The sequence below is a fragment of the Athene cunicularia genome (genome assembly GCF_003259725.1).
Source record: "Athene cunicularia isolate RWA chromosome 5 unlocalized genomic scaffold, athCun1 chr5_part1, whole genome shotgun sequence".
NCBI classification, from domain to species: Eukaryota; Metazoa; Chordata; class Aves; order Strigiformes; family Strigidae; genus Athene; species Athene cunicularia.
Window position 1 is genome coordinate 14,163,941 of NW_020799101.1, and position 19,348 is coordinate 14,183,288.

Here is a 19,348-nt window from a genome sequence, read left to right on the forward strand (position 1 = left end):
CCCCCCCATATTGGGATATAAAAGAAAAGTATTAAAATCTGGAGAAGGAGAAAATGTAATCAGATCCTGGCAGTTTAAGAGCTGAGATTAAGGAAAGTTAAACTTCTGTTCCAGAAGCCCTCCTTTAAGCTGTTTGTGGAGGTGAAAGCACTGGAGATAGCAATAATAGGAAACAGACATTTTCTCTTTCTTGTTATCATTCCTTGTCCTGTTCCCCCCCCGCAAATGGGTGTGGGATTTGTTTTAATAATTTTTTTTTTCCCTCTACAGAGGGCTTTACAGCTGGGAGGAAGAGGTAACTAAGCCTTTATTTTAACTAAGTCAGTTCATGAGCTCTGCTGTTGCAGGCAGCGAGTGAACTCTGGTTTTGGGTCTGAATTCTGCTCCTGACCCTGCGCTCCTGGGCACCCCCATAAACCTCTTGCTTGAGTGAGGGCTGCCGAAGGGGCTGAGCTTCCTTTGCAAGGTGGGGCAGATGTCACAAAGCCATGCACAGATATATGTGCGTGTACATATATACATACATATGTATATATATACATATATATGGCACATCTGCTGTTGTCAGAAGAGCTGCATCAAGTGGAGAGGGGTGTAGTCCAAAAGGTAACTAAGTCCATTTTGATGCAGTCCTGGTTATCAAGCGCTCCTCTTTGACCTCAGGTAGCAACTTTTTAGCCTGGACCCATCCTCCTTACTACTGTTATCCCAGATGTGACTGTAACATGGATTACGAGCCTGGTGGACTCTCCCTGTTTGGTTTTAAAATTAGAAAAAAAGATCCTTTTTCCCATCAGAGCTTTGCATGTATTTACTCTTTGATCACATTGGAAGGGCCTTATCCTGTCTCCAGAGGAGCTTTAGTTCTGCTTTCAGTGGTAACAGGGATCTGGCCCGTGCTGAATATTAGCATTTTAATGGTTTACTTAAAACCCCATTGCTGTGACACTCACAGGCCTCCCGGCATGAGGAGAGTCCAGCTCTGGGGTTTTGCAAAGTGATGTTGCAGGCTGCGATGCCTGCTCAAAGAGGGGAGTGGGGATGGCCCATTTGTCATAGATTATTAGTATTGTCAATAATAACATGTCTACAGAAGCCAAATTAATTCCTTCTTCTACTAAGTCCAAGAAATGCCAGATCAGTTTCAGAACAGGGGAAAAAATAAACAGAATCAAAGTTTGTATGTTATGATTCCTCTGAATTTCTAGTGGGAATACTCTGCGATAGAAATGATATTTCCATAGAGGCATTGGCAGCCAGTTTGCTTAATTACATTAAATAGTGGTATAAACCTCGGCAGAACATAAACCTCTGTTACAGCCAGTCATTAGAATATTGAATCATAAGGAATAATGATACCAGTGCTAACGTGTAACAACAGTCTTTATTATATTAGTGATTGAAGTGTTATTTAAAAAATAAGGTTTGTTGTAGCGGTTTAGGTGTGCATGCATATTTTCTCTGATCACCTATTAAGAGACTGAAGACTGGATTTGAATTTATTCCAGGGAAATAAAAGGCTTGCTTAGAGTTCCGAACTACTAGATCACTGCTTACGATTTTACAATTTGATTCCACTTGTCCTTAAGGAAGGTTCATAATGCTCACTTCGGAAATGCCATCTACATATAGAAAATTAGGGTTAAAAGGACTACTTTGTTGAAACTAATTACAGGCTAGTTCAGTTTTTTAGCCGGTGACATTTTAGAGATTTTGCTTGTAATGCAAGAGGTTATAGAAAGATTTGGTTAGACTGTGATATAATGCAATAAGCTGCTGTTTGAGTATACCAACGTTTTCATCAGAAACAAAACAAAAACCCACTAGCCGTTATTTTACTGGGGTGATAAGTATGATTTTAATATCGCTTACTCATCCTGACCATGGATGTTTGAAGGAATTCTTTTGCTTCACCTTGGTTTGTGAGCATCTCTGGTTTTATATATAGATACATTTTTTTTTTTGCTTTTCAACACACTTTCCTGGGTAGTCAACTTCAGCTTCCATTTCAAGCAGACCTGAAAATAAAACCCCTTTTTGTGTCTGTTCTCTTATGGAGAAAGATGCTATTCTGTACAAATAAATGAGTGAATTGGGGAAATCTGGTCCAGAAAAAATATGCCTCAGAAAAAATGTCCTGAACGCAGAACAGTTCTTGGTTTCTTGCAGTTGGCTTTGCTCTGTCTTGTCTGATACTGAAAGGAGTAAGGGCTTCTTTCTGTACAGTACTTGCATTTTACCTCTCCTGCTGTAGGGTTGGGTTATCCTGTCTAATTAGCACTTGCAACTGACCAAATTTTGCTTAGATCCAAGTCTTTGGGTGAAACTTTTGTGTTATTTAGTAGCAGGATGGGGTGTAGGTTCATAGCATGCTTCCTTGTGCAAATGAAACCTTGGTTTATTATTTCCCTTTTTTAAATTTACATTATAGTCTGAACTAGATTCCTGGTTGCTGCTTTATTTGTCTGCTTGCTTTCATTATTTAAAAGCTAGTTAATTTTCTAGCCTCTTTTCCATTCAGAGAACATTATTTACTCAGTTGTGCTGATGTCCAGTAAATTAAGGACTGAAGCTTTAGATCCTGAGGTTTCCCCTTGTTTGGTGGATTGTTTTGCCATCTCCAGTTGATTGCTCTGCTCATTTAATTTGACAGATTCAGTTATCAGACTTGGACCTGCTTGTACACATGCAGCTGGATTGGTTTTCTCCTGAGAAATCCAAAACTCAAAGGGAATCCTAATTTTAAAAATCTCTGTTGCTTTTCCCCCCTCTATGATTGCTTGCTTGTTTAAGTTTGCTTGGTGTTAGTGAAATGCTCTGCTGAGTGTGACTGTGCTTTTATTTTTTTTTTCAATTTTGCAAATTATAAATGTGCACGTTAATGGGACCCCCCCCAAACACTGCTATATTACTTGAAGTGTAACTTATACATTCACACTAGGCAGGTAGACTATTTCTCACATTGAAATTCAGCACTTATAAAGTTCCTGCGCTTACAATACTTTTGGCAAGGGGTGATCCAAAAAAACAGGAGCTGTGATTCTCTCCCAAAGCTAATTGTCTATACGTATTGAATTTGTTCATCTGTGCTTTGCAGGGACATTGACATCACCTGATGGCCCTCCTTCGCATTTCCAGCAGTGAACCAGTTAACAGTGCTGCTGCTTTATATATTGCTGTTACAGAGTCTTTTTAGTTTCCAGGACATTTAACTAAATCAGGTGGATGTCATTAGCTGATTTTCACAGATGGGGAGACTGAGGCACAGAGGGGCAGAGTGACTTCATCTGCTTCTCATTCCCCAGGTTCCCCCCACCTTGCAGGAATTGTTTTTTGCTACCAAACAGCTGAAGAGCTGCTAAAGCCTCGTCCTGCCTAATTTCACCACTTTTATTTTTATTTTTAATTAAAATGTGGGATAGGGAAAAAATTTGAAAATACCAGTAAGAGGCAAACTTTAGAGCAAGGAAGAGATACTTACCCAAACAGCAAATCCTGCTGTTGTCTTTTCCAGAGGCCCTATTCTGCCTGAGGATAGGTGTGTGCGGTACAGCGTGTGCTGGTGTGAGCAGGGCTCAGTCCCGAATAGCCAAGGCAGAGTAGAAGTCCATGAGTGTTACTGACTCCTGGGGCTCTTCACTGGCCACTTCATTTTAGCCTCTTGACCATACTCTTGTGGTCAAACCCTCAGATTATTTGTAGTGGTATTTCTCTAGCTGCCTGTATATATTATTTTGCCCTTTGGAAACAGCTCTTTCCATCCACTGAGTTTCTTTATTAATTCCAGGGCCTGTTAAATTGCTGCAGTCGTCTGTTGGGGTGGTTATATGTTTCAATTACATCAGGAATATTTGCTGGTATATAGAAATATTCACGGTATAATCAGGACTAAAAATTTTAATCCCCACAAGGATTTTTACAACCGTTGAAACTCCCCAGGACTTAATTACAAGAGTTGGGGAACAAACTTGGGAAAATTGATGAACTGTTTATTGTCAACCCTTTATGCCTTTTGGAAAACAAACTCCACAAATCAGGGTGATTATTGTTATTCGTTAGTTTATTGCAGTAGCTTCTGGACATTGCAGCTCAGATCAGGGCAGCATTGTGTTAGGCACTCTGCACCCCTGGAGCGAGAGCTGGACTCTGCTTGGAAGCGTGTTGGGACTGAACAGACCAGACAGGCAGAGTGTGGGAAGGGGAAAGCTGAGCTCTGGGAGGGGACATGCCATAGCCTGGGTGGTTTCTGCCCTGGGATGTGCGTCCTGACCCCCTTCCAAGACCAGAGCCCTGTCTGCAAGACCACCTTCCTGAGATGAGAAAATTCTCTGTTTTCCTCTGTTATATCATGTCTGTTGTTATGCTGTATTTACTTACGCTTTATGATGTTTTGGGCCCAATCCTGCCCTTATTTCCCCTGCTCTTGCTCCTGGTTGCTCTTATAGCAGAGGGGTACTGTCATCCTGGGGCAAATCCTTGTGTCAGTAGGGTGGGTAGAGGGCACGGTGGGAGGAGGTGATGAACGCAGCCTTGGGGTGGGCGAGAGTCCTTTTTCTTGTGTTTAATCAGGGTGAGCCAAGATATTTCAGTTTTTTGCTTAGCTTCGTGTTCAAAGCACAGACAAGGGGCCAGGAGCAGATCTGAATGAGCATCAGGTGGGAGGGGGAACGGGTGGTCCTACAGGAGCCCCCACAGGGACCTGGCTCATAGGGATGCTACCGACAGTTGTGCGGCACCTGGATACTCCTGTGGGCCTCCCACCCTCGCCCTGAAGTGTGTCCAGTGACAACCCACACCCCCATTTCATAAAAGACAGGTTTTGGCATGGCATAAGCAATCTTGCAGGCATAGTGTGGGCTACTTCAGGGAATCCACACGGTCTCCTAGGTAAGTAAAAATCTCCACAGCCTGCCCTCAATGTGTGAGCCTCAAAATGCCATGCACAAATATGTGGACAACATAAAATGTGGATTTTTATGTAGTGAGAAGAGTTGCATGCTCAAAACAGGATATTTAGTTATATTAGGATATTTATTAACCACACGGGGTGTTCCAAGCTCAGTTTATTTATCTTTGTAAAGTGCTTCCAGATCTTTGCATGGAAGGCACTAGAGAAATGAAAGGCATATTATTATTATTATTATTATTATTGTTGTTGTTGTTATTATTATTATTACAGTATCTAACTACTGACAGGCAACCACAGCTGCATGCTCATTTCAAGCCACTTAAATTTAGAGGCTGATTTTTACAATATTGACTCTTAATACTTTTTCTCATTGACTCTGTATGCTGAAATGTATGTTCACCTGCCCTGCTGAAGTATCATTATTCTCCAGAAATATGTAAATGGGTTGCTTTTAAAGAAAGGAAGAAAATGTGGCATAAATATTAAGTATTCACATTTATATGGTAGAACTCAACTGCCATTTAAGAAGGGCTTCAAAGCAACCAACTGTATGAGGTGGTAGTTACTTCGCTGTAATTAAAAAAGAAAATTCATTGTTTAAAATAAAGCCAAGAAATCTCATAGACAAAGGGTAACATTTATGGTGTTCAAGGGCCTGACACGAGCTATGAACAGCTCAGGAAATGGAAAGCTGAGTTTCACAGTCAAGCGTTCTAATCAGTACGGTTGTGCATAGCCGCTGCCGCCTGTGTGTTATGTAATACCACACTTCACCCGCCCACATGCACCTAGAGACAACAGGCATCTTCGAAAGGTCTTGGCACTATTCAGAGGAAAGACTCACAGCAATACCCCTGCATGTTGTTTAACCTTATCTTTACTTATGTTTAGATTTTTTTTTTTCTTTTTTTTTTTTCTCCTCTCTCTCCTTCCCTCCTCCTTTTCTTTTTCCCTTTTCTTCCCTGTGGTACATCAGTAGTGGGTATTTTTATATCTCCAAAACTGGAGTAGATATAGGGGGAAAAATCCCATTAGCTCCATGATGTGTTTTCACGGCAGCTCTGAATGTTCTGGTCATGGCCGTTTTGTGCATTTTGTAGCATTGTTCTCATTTGGTTATTATTATTATTATTATTATTATTATTATTATTATTATTATTATTATTATTATTATTATTATTATTATTTTAAATTAGACTTGGAATGTTACATTCTGAAGACACCAGCTAATTATTAAATGGCACCTAGCCTATGTTTTTTTTAGATTTTAAAATAGGAAATAATTAACCAGAGGTTTTAAAGATCTTCAGAAAAGCCAAACAGGTCTGTGAAATCCCAGGATCTAATAACAAAGAAGGTGAGTCGGTTTTCCAGTGCCCTATGAGTTTGAAAACATCCTTACTATGGCTTTTGAGTAACAGAAAGAACTCAACCACATTTCATTCTGGCATACGGTAGCCCTGAAGTTAACTGTTTCTCAAAAAAATAAGAAAAAGAAAAAAAAAAAAAGATAGCGCTGACTACTAATTAGATGTATTTTAACTGCAAAGTCATTTTAGCAGCTAATATTGTTATTATGTGCTTCAGTGTGAATCCTTAGTGAAGCTATTAAACTGTGAGAGCCTGAACTTATCAGACATTTTGTAACGTGGCTGGATTTCTGTATCCTTGTTCAGAAACCTGTGGGGAGTGGAGGACCTTTCTGGCTCACACATGGAAAACACATTTCTTACCAACTGATTACCCGGGTGGGCAGCTGAGACTTTCTTGCACCCTTCTTTTGCACTTTGTTTTTTTTTTTTTCCTTTTTTTCCCTGGCAATATTTCTTCTTTCTGTTGCACTCCCTCCCTTCCCAGACAGTGGTTAAGCCCCACAGTACACCCTCTAGCCGAGGAAAGAGATTTAACGGCAGGGTCTGGTCTTGGTTATTTCGGGATACTTTTGACTCCTGCGTGTCGTTTACAAGTTGGTGGTTCTCAGTAGCCGGTAGGCTCTCAGCATCAGGCAGGTTCCTGCTTTTGAAAAGCAATAGCCCACAGCAGACGATGGACTTAGCCATCATTTTCCTATCAGTTTCTAACCCAGGATTCTTACTTTGTAATTGCTGGATTGGGTTTCTCAGGGTTTAGATTTTTCTCCCCGTCTTCTTGCATTGGTTGCTTTTATTCTCCTTCGCACTCTAAAGTAAAATGACTGATACAATATCCAAACTGATGAAAAAGAACGGGATTTTTTCCCCCCTTTATTTGCTCAGATTTGAATTGGGTTATCTGCCTATCTTGTTTATGAAATTTTGTGCTGTCTTTTCTGCACAGACTGTGACTCCCAAATCTTCCACAGCTCCATTTCCATATTCCTGCGTGCTTGTTCTTTGTTAATCACTTGGCAAGCGCTTATTTGAATATTAAAAATTTCTTTAATCATCAAAGGCAGGAGCACAGCTTCATGAATATTCATATTTTTTTCCTCCTCAGACTGGATTCTAGTTCATTACCCTGCAGTAAAGCCAAACAGTCATCAATCGCGCTCATTACAGCCGCTGGCGTTTTGATTGGCTGCCTGCTGCTGGTAGCCCGCGTCCCCCATCCTCCCGCTCTCCTCCATGAGCTGTTGTGTACCTGCCAACAACAACAACAAAAAAAATATCAACAATGCAAGAATAAATTTCTCCGGTTGAAAAACAACTTTGCAAACTTGTCTTTTTTTTTTTTTTTTTGGTTTTACACCAAAAAATTAAAAAGAAAAAAAATTAGAAGGGAGAAACTTGAGCTTTAGAGATGAATATTTGTCAAGAGAGTTGACGTAAGTTTCATTTGCATAATGACTTTGTACTTCTGCATTAATAAAATTTGCATATGAAGCCATGTTAATTACTCCTGATCATGCTTTTTGCATTCATGCATAGTAATTTTCTCCGACTTGTGAGAATTAATGTCTTGGCATGGGGGGAGGAAGGGGGGGAGTTGGGGTACTGTCAAATTTCTGTGCCAGTGCCCCTCACTCACACTCTTTCTCCTTCTTGCTCACCACGTCGCTGTTCTTGATCTATGACTCATTTATGCATTATCATTCGAAATTCTTGGGAGAAAGAAATGTATTAATTCAAAGGGAATCCTTGTCTGCCAAAAAAAAAAAAAAATCCCTGAGCAAAATATAACAAGAAATCTCTTCCCTGCCCTCCTTCTTTCCCCAGTGCAGCCTTTCAATTTCCAGCTCGAGCAAAGTTTTAGTCTTAGCATCATAAGTCGGTGCAGGGGAACTGCTCCAAAACCACTGTGTGTGTGCTGGGGGAAGAAGTAAAGGCCGGTGTGCAGGTGTGTCTGCCTGAGCACCGGACTCTGTGCGTGAGCGTGTGTAATAGTGTGTCTGCCTGTACCACTGAGTCCTTCTGCCTTTCCTGGGGGATGCTGTGCGTGCCCTTCACTTACACGGTGTGCATGCGTTGCTCTGCTAGCTGCTGTTGGAAATGGTTGTGCCTCTGTGTCTCTGCACACTCTGTGTGTGTACACATGTGTGCTTGTATATGTTTGTTTCATCAACCCTGTTGGTGTCTGTGTAAAAAGATATGGTAGAAAGATAATAATATCAGGTGGGAACAGTCCATATGAGAGGGTGTAATACAGATGAGACAACTTATTTTAGGAAAAGCTTGGAAAAAATTCTGTTGGAAAGATTATTGAATAGATCTGTCTTACTTCTGGATGTGTCTGTTCAAGGCTGCTGCAACGGTACATGTAAAACCCATCTCAAAACATCTGCAGTATTCTCCCTGAACATGACAAGCACAGGGCAGGGATGAGGCTGTAGCCTGCACTCTGAATTTGTACCCATACACTGTTTGAACAGATGTTTTTCTTTTTATTGAAAGAGAGGTTTTTAATAATGGAACTGAGCTCTAGTCTCTAACCAGCTATTGATTGATTTTCCATCACCAGACAGGCACAGAGAGACACACAGAAAAACTTGGTTTGTGCCCTGTTAAGTGGCTTACATGTCTACCTGTGCACCTGCCTGTCTGCCTGTGCACAGATACACACCCCAGCACCCACCCAGAGAAGCACACAACACCCCTGGGCATGCACCAGTTACACAGCTATGCATGGCTGCATTTACATGCAATGCAAGACATAAAGCAAGATCCTTTAAATTAATATCAGTCCCCTGGTCTGAACCACACTGAGGTGGGACGTTATGAATGCTGCTTGCTGCTCCATCTTTGTGCTTTGCTCAGGGACTTTTCTGCAGATGTGCCAGAGGAGCATGGTGTTTTACATATACTGTATCATATGGCCAGTCATGCCTAGGCTCAGGGAGAGGGACGACAAAAGGATGCAATTTATGCCTTGATTGTGGCTTTTGTCATGTTCATCTAGGCTCTTATGCTCACTTCCATCTTCTGGGGTCATGTCCAATTTACCTTATTTTCTTCTTTGCAAGTTTAAAAATAGCAGAGAGAAAAAAAAATACTCTTAGCAGTGCCTGGGAGTCAACATAACCTGTGAGCTACTGCCGTGTACAGTCACTTGAGTGTATGCCAAGTCTGTTTAAAGCATGAGGACAAAATGGACCTTTACCATCAGCAATGCAGATCTTTTATTTACACAGTGACAGTCCCTGTGCATGTTTCACACTCATGCTACATGCAAAACTCCCCTCGCATCTGTGCAGAATGAATGCAGAATATATAATTGAGATCTGCAGTGCAGGTGAGTGATTTTCTAGTGCTGACCCAAGAGAAAAATTGAGCCTCACACATTGTCAGTGATGTCCGAGAGACACAGAGCTGCATGTGTGTGCCCTCTCACCCCAGCTGGATCAAGTTTTTGTCTCTAAGATTGCATCGCAGTTCCTGATGTCTGCTTTCACTTAGTGCCGGTTGTGGCTGTACCCTTTGTGGCAGTCAGGGATGCGCAGGAGTGTTTTCTTTTTGAAACCTGTGTGCAACATGATGTGGTTGATTGGCCACAGAATTCCAGAGACTGGCTTCCCTCCCTCTCCTGGTGCTGTGTGGAAACTCTCAGCATCACCTTAGGATACCATCTGTCTATCTACCTATATCTGTTTATCTTTTTATCTGTTGTGTTTTTCCATCACCTGTAGCAATTAAATTTAAGAACGGTAGAGCCCCCCGTCTTCATTTTCAGCTTTAAATAGAGCACTTATAGGGAAAAATCCCACAGAAGAAGAGCTGGAGATGTAAAACGTGGGCATGTTCCTAGGAAACACAAGCTGAGCATTTCTGAGCACCACTGTTATGAGTGTCATGTACCTAAAGACAGAGGATTCCATGCCTTTCCTCGAGACCAGTAGACACGATTTCCCTCTTCATGATTTGCCACTTGATCTGATTCTATAGAACTGTCCTGATTTGTGACAAAGAAGGAAATCCTAAAGTGCTGGCAAAGAGGTGGAGGAATCACTTGGTTTGACTTTGCTTGTAAGAGCAGACTCAGCCTCCTGGTTTGGCAGCCCCACAATCTTTGTCTTTTAGCGCTGGATTCAGGAGTGGTGGCGGGACTCCCTGAGTATCTGCCAGAGTGTCTCTTTGTCCATTCTTCTTCTCCCTTACCAACCCTTTCCTTCCTGACACTAGGTTAACACTTCTTAGATTTTCTCATATATACACCAAAGGACAGTGAAAAGACATTCTGAGTGACATGTTCAGTTCCATCCATTCACTGATAACTGGTTAATACAGTCTTTCCTGCGAATTTGTTAGGTATCTTGTTAAAGTGGGTTGCTGGCTTGCTCCCAGTACCTCTGTTGGAAGGCCCTTACAGGATCCCTTTGCCCAGATGGTTAGAAACCTCCTATTTGAAACCTTAATTCACTACAGGAGATATATTGGATAAGAGCATGGAGGGCTTCCCTGTACCCCCTTGGTGAGCTCTTAGCATCTTCTTTGATGCCTCAGGGCTGTGCAGATAGTACCAAACTGATTCCCAATGGATGAGTGGGGCCCACCAGGACTAGAGAGGAGGCTGTTGCTCTGAGGGTAGTGTTGTGTGCTAAGACCTGTGCATCTCCACATTAAAACCCCATGCAGTTGTGGTTAATGGTGCCCTTGGTGGGCTTCACATAGTTCCTCTGTGTGATGAGACACACATAGAAATATGTCTGACATCAGTTTCCACATGCCTAAAATGCAACATAGGTACAATCTGGATAGTAGTTATCATTACCTGCTTGTGTAGTATTTCCAGGGAGATCAAACAGTTACAAAAGCCAAGCAACTGAGCCCCAAAATAAAAAAAAAATCCTTCCTCATCCCATGAGCCACAGAGATGGCTTCTATTTAAAACCAGTCTTCACAAAAGAGCAGAAATTTTATCCTTGATGCTTGAAGCTCAAGTATTTACACAGGGAATTTAGACTCTTCACTTGTGGTTTTGGCAAAAGCTTCACACAAATGTTTTGCACTGGTGGTCTCTTAGCCATTTAAGATAAACGACAAAATCAAATGCAGTCCTTGCAGACTGGAGCACTGGATGCTGTGCCAAGGATGAAGTATCCCCGTTTGCCTCACATGTGTAGCTGTCAGATCAACATGCAGGCCTAGTTTCCGAATTGGGACTCTCGTGGTGGAGAGACTCCCTTGGAAAATGCTGCTTTTTTAGGGTTGGAGAGAGCGTGGATAAATATTTCTCCTTGCTGCCACAGTGTAGGCTCCTTTAGAAAGTGTTGTTTTTTCTAGGGTTGCAGAGAACACAGATAAATATTTCTTCTTCCTGCCATAGTGTTTGCACGTATCTGCAAAGGCGCACATGCATGCACAGCCAGAATTGTCACCATTAAAAAAAATAGAACATTTGCCAGAAGATACCCCACAATTAACACACATATTTCCTGATCTAAATACAGGGGGAAACTGTGGTTTCTGATCTACCACTGTGTGGTAACTGTTGGCAAATGCCAGCTTTTTAATGGCGACCACTCCACCACATATCTTCATTTAGAAACTGCCCTTGATTAGTAGCTACCCTTTATTTAATAATTAAGTAGCAGGCGTAGTTTTAAATGAATCGGGTGGGTTTCTCAGTAAATGTAATGCGGTACCATTCACTCACCTTCCCTTTAAACTCTGCTAATTCGCACCAGCCAAAAATGTGACTCATACCTGATTCTGCATGTGTGCGTGTATGTATATTTGTGCATTATCTGTATTTGTGCAGGTGTATACCGATATTTAAGACTTGCATCTTAGTTTTTCCAAAGCTGCGGAGCTCAGTTTGGACTAGTGCCAGGAGGAGCGAGCATTTCCATCGGAGCAGGAGAAAACTCTTAAATACAGCTTTTCAATGTCAGGTGATTCCTAGAGGGGTTAAAAATAAATAATACTGTTGGAGGTTACAATATCATCTTTTAGCTACCAGGAAAAACGTTGCTCCCTTCTTTGCAAGCTTGATAGGAAAGCAGCCTGCATAATGGGGGCATGCAAAATGCACAACTGGCTGCAGCTCAAGCAGGAAGGCAGTGCAGTGGCCGCCAACGCTTCCTTCTGGGAGCTCGGCTCCTGGCACCTCGCTGAAGCCATTTGAGCTCTAAGTCACTGCACTTTGTCCAGGCTGGTGTGTGGAGCCTGCTTCAGCGGCAGCTCAGCAGAAAGCCTGCCCAGTTTTGTGTCAGCTCAATGCATTAACACAGCCGTAAAACAATAATCCCCCTTTTGATTCAGTCCCTGAGCAAGTGCTGGTGGCACCGTCTGCTGCCTCCGGCTCTGCTCCATGCCAGGGCGGGCCATTCCCACCACTTCTACCCTCTCTGTGCCCCCTCGGGCCCCCAGCCTGGGTTCGCAGATCCCCCAAGTCTCTTCTTGGTCTTCCCGCGCCCAGTGCGAGCCTGCCAGCCTCAGCTGTACCCAGAGAGGGGTTCAGACCAAGTGTGTGGTGTGTTAGGCAGCCAGCCCCCACCTCGCCTGTTTCCCCTGATAATGCCTCCTCTGTCCCTTCAAACTTAGATCCGACTGACAGTTTTTTCTATTGTTTTTTCTCCAGGGCCGTCCAGGCCTGCAAACCTGCCGGGGGCTCCCATAGCTGCCTCCTCCCACCCTCACACATCCGTGATCACGTCACCTCTCCGCGCACTGGCCTCCCTCCCGCCCTGCCTTAGCCTGCCCTGCTGTGGTGCACGTGCAGTCTCAGTTGGCGGGACTCAGACTGAGATTCAGACTGAGACGTCAGGCACATTTGGATGTCATTGTCAGTTGTCAGGTAATAGAAACATTTTTTTTTTTTGTTGCTATCTGAAGGTCAGTAGTGCTGCCAAGTGATGTCGTCTTTGCTGTGGGAGAGCTGCCTTCACTGGGTCATGTGGGGAAGCCAGAGAAGATGCCCTAAAACCACCCCTCTCCCCTTCTTCCTTCCCCTTCCACCCTGGTGAAGGATGGGGAGTGGGAAAGGGCATGTACTCACTCCACTTCCCCATCCCTCCCCTCCTGTCTACCCACCTTCAGCTGTCACCAGTGGCCACTGCCAGGCTGTTTGTGCCACACTGTGAACAAATGTCTGAGACTCCTCACAGAATGTGATACCCCAGTATCAAGGTTTAATCTCTCTGGCTGTTTATTTTAAAATTAATTGGATAACATTTAACATCTGAGGTGTTTTTTTTTCCCCCCCTTCTTTTTTTTTCCCTCCTTCCCTCCCTCCCCAGTCATTCATATTAAAGGTTCTCCTCCGCGTCCGTGTGCACACAGGATGTATGTGCTCCATGCCGTTTTCTCCCCTGCTTTGAGAAAAAGCTCCTTGGTAACTTGCCACACACATCCCTCGCCTCTCCCCCGTCAGCTTTTCTTTTCCTTTATTCCTTTTGGATGCCTGACTTTTGTCACCGCAAGGAGGGGAAAGTGATGTGGAAATGAGGGCACACCGAGCTAGCCAAAGAGGACATGGACATATTGTCGCCAGACCCCATAATTTCAGACCCAGTGATCTCTTTGAAATCAGTGGGTGTTTCCGAGCATGGCTCAGTTGCAAGATTGGGCCTATGGTGAACTGCGGGCTGGAGAGGTGAAAATGGGGAGGGCTTAAAAGAAAATACAGCTGTGGCAAAATCCGCAAGCGTTTATGGAGTCTCACTGTGGTGGGCCAAACCCTGCAGCCCTCATTCATGCTAACGTGCGTGGAGTTTTAATAGGGAGTTCCCAGAATGATGCTGGATAAGTAATGTGAGAACCAGAGGATTTAGAGAGACAGCACGACTGTCAGGAGTAAAGTCGTTGGGAAGTGGCTCCTCATGTCCCCTTGAAGCTGACAAAACTTTGCTGCGCTCAGCTTTTTCCTTCCACAAGCAGTGGTACCACCTGGCTACAGTACACTATACCTCATGGGAATGTTCCCATGCATCTCTCATTGTTGCAATAAAGCGAAACAAAAAGTTTTGCAAGGAATTTAAATTTGTGTCCTGGAATCCTCAGTCCTGAAAGAGAAAGTATTTTTGGGAGAAGGCTGAGAGCACTCCACAGAGTCCTGTTTTGACCCTGGGTGAAGCTCAGTATGTGCGAGGAAGGTTCCCTCAGCCTGCACCCAGCTGCTTGCACCAAGGTGCAGGCACTGGGCTTACAGCAATGTGCTGTGTGGTGCAGTGCAGTCAGTGCATCCAGGGGTTTTGGTCAGATTTCTGATCTGAGCTGCTGTACACAGCGTGGGGGGGATGCTGTTTTAATCAGGCTCTGTTTCATCAGCCTCAGCAGATTGACTAACTGGACTGAGGTGGTTGTAGAGATGGGCTCTTCCGAATGGCGAGCGCTGGATCAGAAAATCGGATGGCTCCCCTGCCTTCCCACTTCCCTCCTTCTTGTAACCAGTAAACCAAACTGGAGCTGATCTCATGTTTGCTGTTCTCTGTCTTCACTGGTGCAGTTTGCACGCAGGTGCCTTTGGTAGGCAGGTAATTGTAACAGTGAACTGGATGCCCTGCTTCCCTGTTGCTTCTGATGCCAGCAGCTAGCGGGGAGGGAAGCAAGTACAACTAAAAATAGAAAAGGAAGGAAGGAATAACTTATTAAAGAATGTGGGAAGGCGAGGCTTTTGTACTTTGTGTACTTTGAGTTCTCACTTTGGAGTTGTGCGCTGTGCGTTTTCCGAATTGCCTGTTTGCTGGGAGAGCGATGCCAGGTCTGTGGAGAGAGACCTGTTATCATGGCTTCCTGTAATTACTGCTGCAGTCTGCAGCACTTAGAGAATAGGTTATATCAAAGTGCATGCTACATGTTTATGACAGTAGTTGGTCAAGTTCTGCTTGAAAGAAACATTTTCTTCCCTCGAAAAAGCAGATTATGTCCACTTAACCCTTTCTTAACTCCCATAGTATTCACTGTATATGAGCCTGGGCATGGTTTAAACCCCGTGACAAGGGTTGTGGGATCTTTCTAGCCCTCAGAATGTCTTGTGGAAATGAAAGAAAAGTGAGTTCTTTGTGTTGACTAATAGTCTAGTGATGATCTCCGCATTGTGCCCTCTTTTTAAATACAGACATTTGCAACAGTCACTTGCTCCAGCTTTAGAGATCTGCTTGTCTCTTTGACTTGATTAGCCTTTTATTCTGTCAGCCCTGTTCTTGCTTCTGAGGAATTGTTTCCTTCTTTGAACAAAAGCCATCAGCAGTTCCCGCCTCTCCTCCTCCTCATCATTTCTTACCTTTCCTGTTTTTCAGCATTCATTTAATTCAGGACCTGAAGTTTTTCCCTGCAATTCTCAAGCAGGCTTCAACTCTGAAGGCTTGAAGTTGCAGGTACTCCCAGATCTCTGCTGGGCACTCACAAATTGAGCCCTCAATAGTCCCAGCAGTTTTGTGCTGGAAAATATAAACTTCTGGCTGCTGGTGGGATTTGGGGTACACACGTATGAAACCTACATTTAGAAATCTCCAACCTAGATAAGAGCGATCACCCAGAATGCTGAGTAGCGTTCAGTTGTGCACAGGGAAAGTTGTACTACTTCATTTAGGGCTGTTTGCAATCTTTAGAAAACGAGCTGCTGGTAGTAGTTTCTATCACAGTAAATGGTGCTGGGAAGTCTGCTTGGGTGTCCACCGTGTCACTTGGTCAGTGCTGGTCATGGTCCCCTCTGTCTTTGTTCTGTTCTCTGTGTTAAGGCACCACAGGGTGAAGAATTTGCAAGTAAAGGTCTATGTTTTCCGTGTGATTTAAAAAAATAATGTGCCACTGGAACAATCTCTCAGTCTCTTTATTTATTTATTTTTTCCCTCAGAGGCTTCTGTCTGTTGAATTGGGTTCTCCCGTTTAAATGTTTTTAGTGCCTATTTAATTAGAAGTTGGAATAGAGTCATGAAATTCACAGGGTTGTGTAGCTTGGATCTAAAATATAAATGGGCAAAGCATTCATTTTGCTTTACCCCTTGCCAGATTAGGGTGCTTTTTTGAGCCTGCTTTTTATTTCATTTCAATGAATTGCAACTGCTCAGAGTAACTGTAAAACACACACAGGTTTTTTTGCATAACAGAGACATGCAAATGATTGTTGAGAGACGTAATTATGTAAAGAAAAGTATATGCTCGTATGCATCCACACATACACTGCAGTGCTTTTTGTGGGGCTATTTTGTCCCAATATATCTTCATGAGGCTCTTTTTATGATGCTGATTTATTAATATTGTACATTAAGGCTTAAATTGTCAAAGCTGCCTAAGAGATTTGGATGCCCATTTCCCACTAAAGTTAACGAGAAATGAGCTTTGAAAATCTCAGCGCAGAAGTGCATGGCACTTTACAGTGTGCTCTCCAAAGAAAAAAAGTCTCTGCCCTGAAGATCCTACAGTGCAAAAGCCCCAGATGGAATTATAATTGGCATAAGACAAAGGAGATTGTAATGGCACAGATAATAATTTATCTCCTGTGCCTTCATTCAGATAGATACCTGATCCAAAATCTTTGGACCTGGGCCCACGAGTGAGGGTTTTATATACCTCTGTAAAGATAATTAAATCTGTCCAATGCACATATATTCAGCTAACCAGTGAAACTGCTTCCTTCCCACATGTAGGCTGATGGAAGGAGGTGGAAAGCAATTACGATACTTAGTTGCATATATAAAAACAGCCAAGTGGGCATGGGCAGCAGTGATTAATGGACAGGGCTGTGAAGTTGAAGGTCTAAAATAGAGGAAAGCATGGGGCCATAGCTCAGAAGAGAGGAACAAGCTTCTGTTAATTCAGGGAATCAGCTGTATTAGTCATTAGAACATTCTGAAAATCACACAGTCATCTTGTAAAGTTAGTATCAATTTACTTGGCTACTGAAATTCTACTTACTAGTCTGGTGTTTTCTTGGCAAAGGTTAAAGAGACAATAAAGATAAAAGAATTACCTGTAAGTAAATAATAGGTTTTAAAAGAATAGCTTTCCCTCCTTCAATTATATCATTGTATTCATTTTGTGTTGGTTTTATAACTGGAGTCAGCCAATAAGAAGAGCTAGATTAGACCACCCTGCTGTAAAAAGCTTGGTGCAATTAATACAGTCTGTCTAGAAAGCAGTATTATTTCAAAAACTTTTATGTTAATGATATGGTATGCACTCGGCACATTTCTTACTAGAACAAGAAGCAAGCTTTTGTTCACTCCAGACTGGGTTTTATTAACACAGGAGGATCAATGGAAAACAAAACAGTAATCAGAGCAGAGAATGCAAACTCATCCAGCAAAAACCTCCTAACTCATCAAGTCCCAGGACTATGGCTGATACTCTACTCTTCGGTTTTTGTTGAGTGGAAACTCAGGGAAAAAAAAAAACAAAAAAACAAAAAAAAAACCCACCACACCAAAACTTGATTTCTGATCAGTACTGGGTGCTTTTTTTGAGAGGAGAAAGAGGAATTTGCAATATGTGTCTGAGGGCAGACAAAGACCTATAGTTTCCCCAAGATCCTTTGTAAATGTATCTTTTCATTTTGCTGCACAAAGAAGAGTTTGGCATAAAGTACTGGCTAACATTCAGGAGAGATGTGCCTATTAGTCATGGTTACATGTATTTATTTATTTTAGTGAAATATTTAATGCATGCTATAGAGGAATTGACTTTGTGGACAGTACGTACAGAGTGCAGGGATGTGTGAGAGATGTATATACTAAAACCAGTAATGCATCAGTCTGAGTGTATGCATCCATCTTTTCATCTATCAATCTGTGTGTTCATCCATCTATCCAAGTATTAAAGTCATATGTGACCTGTCTGTCTATGCAGCTCTGTCTCACCAAATATTAAAATCAGATCCAAACTCAAAATAGATGGATCTAATCACAAGCTGATTTTTTGACTGAATGGCGTGTTTGTCAAGAGGCAGTGAAGAGACCTTAAGACAGCAAAGAGGCAACTAAAATTAGGGTGCTGCATGGGGCAGCGGTGCTGGCAATGTGAGCACGGATGAGGCTTTGTTCTAGACAGATGCCCGATCACTATAACTTTTGTAAATCCTAATTATGTCAAGTTAAGAATCAGCAGGAACAACAGCGATATTTAAAGGTGCTTTAAAGTGGATCCCTGCCATTTCCAGACATCCCAGGAAAAAAGAAAAGTCCTTAATTGCAATATTAATGGGTGGAACTGAATCCGGTAGTCTTGCGACAAAAGGGTTCAAGGCAACGTTGCCTGAAGTAAAGACAATGACTCCAACATTGAGAGAGTTAACTCGATCGCATACCACTATGCTGAGCCCGAGAGTCTGAACTCTTCAAACGCTCCAAATGGAGAGCTAAATCAAAGAATCCTGTTTCAAATCCATCCAAGATGTTGCTGTTTTTCTCCTCTGACAGGAGAAGCATTTGGAAGTGCAGTTTCTTTCTTTTTTTATAGCTGTCTTAAAAAGGAGTTTGGATGTTTAGCACAGCTGGTGCTCATTACATTATGCACTATCAATAAAATAGCATGTGTAATTAATTTTTAATGCAGTGCTGTATGCAGCGCTTTAAAGCAGTTACTGTATGGGGAGAGCCGACACCGGTCACTGACATCAGAAATATTGAAATAGAGGGCTAGATTTTGCATTTTTAAAGGGAGTATGTGTGAGTGGGGGAAGGGTAGTTCCCAGACAGCGATTCTCTGGCCACAATCAAATTTAAAAATATAGGAACAAGATGGATGAAGGTGATTTGATAATTTGCTTATTGGAATGAATGAATTTATTTCATTTTAGAGTTTGCTGAGTGATGGCTGGGTTAGGAGTAGGTGACTTCAGAGTATAGGTAAGCACCAGGGGACTGCACAGCAACTGATCCATCTTTGTTAAGGCACAAACAGGCTTTGGTGGTATCAGGTGGGAGATGAGGCAAAAGGGGACATTATGGGAAAGTAAGGGAAGGACATTTCTGTTCTATCTCATTGATCAGTTTGGTGTTTTTTTTACAGGGCTTCTTTCTTGTGCCTTGTTGTTCCCATTAGTAATAGCCCCCTTTCTACACCACCCCCCCCCCCCCCCCCCCCC

The 19,348-nt window shown here is 42.7% G+C and overlaps 1 protein-coding gene across 1 annotated transcript in view; it reads left to right on the forward strand.

Annotated features, from left to right (window-relative positions):
• The window catches only part of LOC113480443 (B-cell lymphoma/leukemia 11B-like), an 81,693-nt gene that overhangs the window by 22,038 nt on the left and 40,307 nt on the right, over positions 1-19,348 (forward strand). Inside the window, exon 3 of the mRNA XM_026849249.1 lies at positions 12,905-13,120. Coding sequence (XP_026705050.1) covers positions 12,905-13,120 — 216 coding nt within the window. The remainder of the gene's footprint in view (positions 1-12,904; positions 13,121-19,348) is intronic.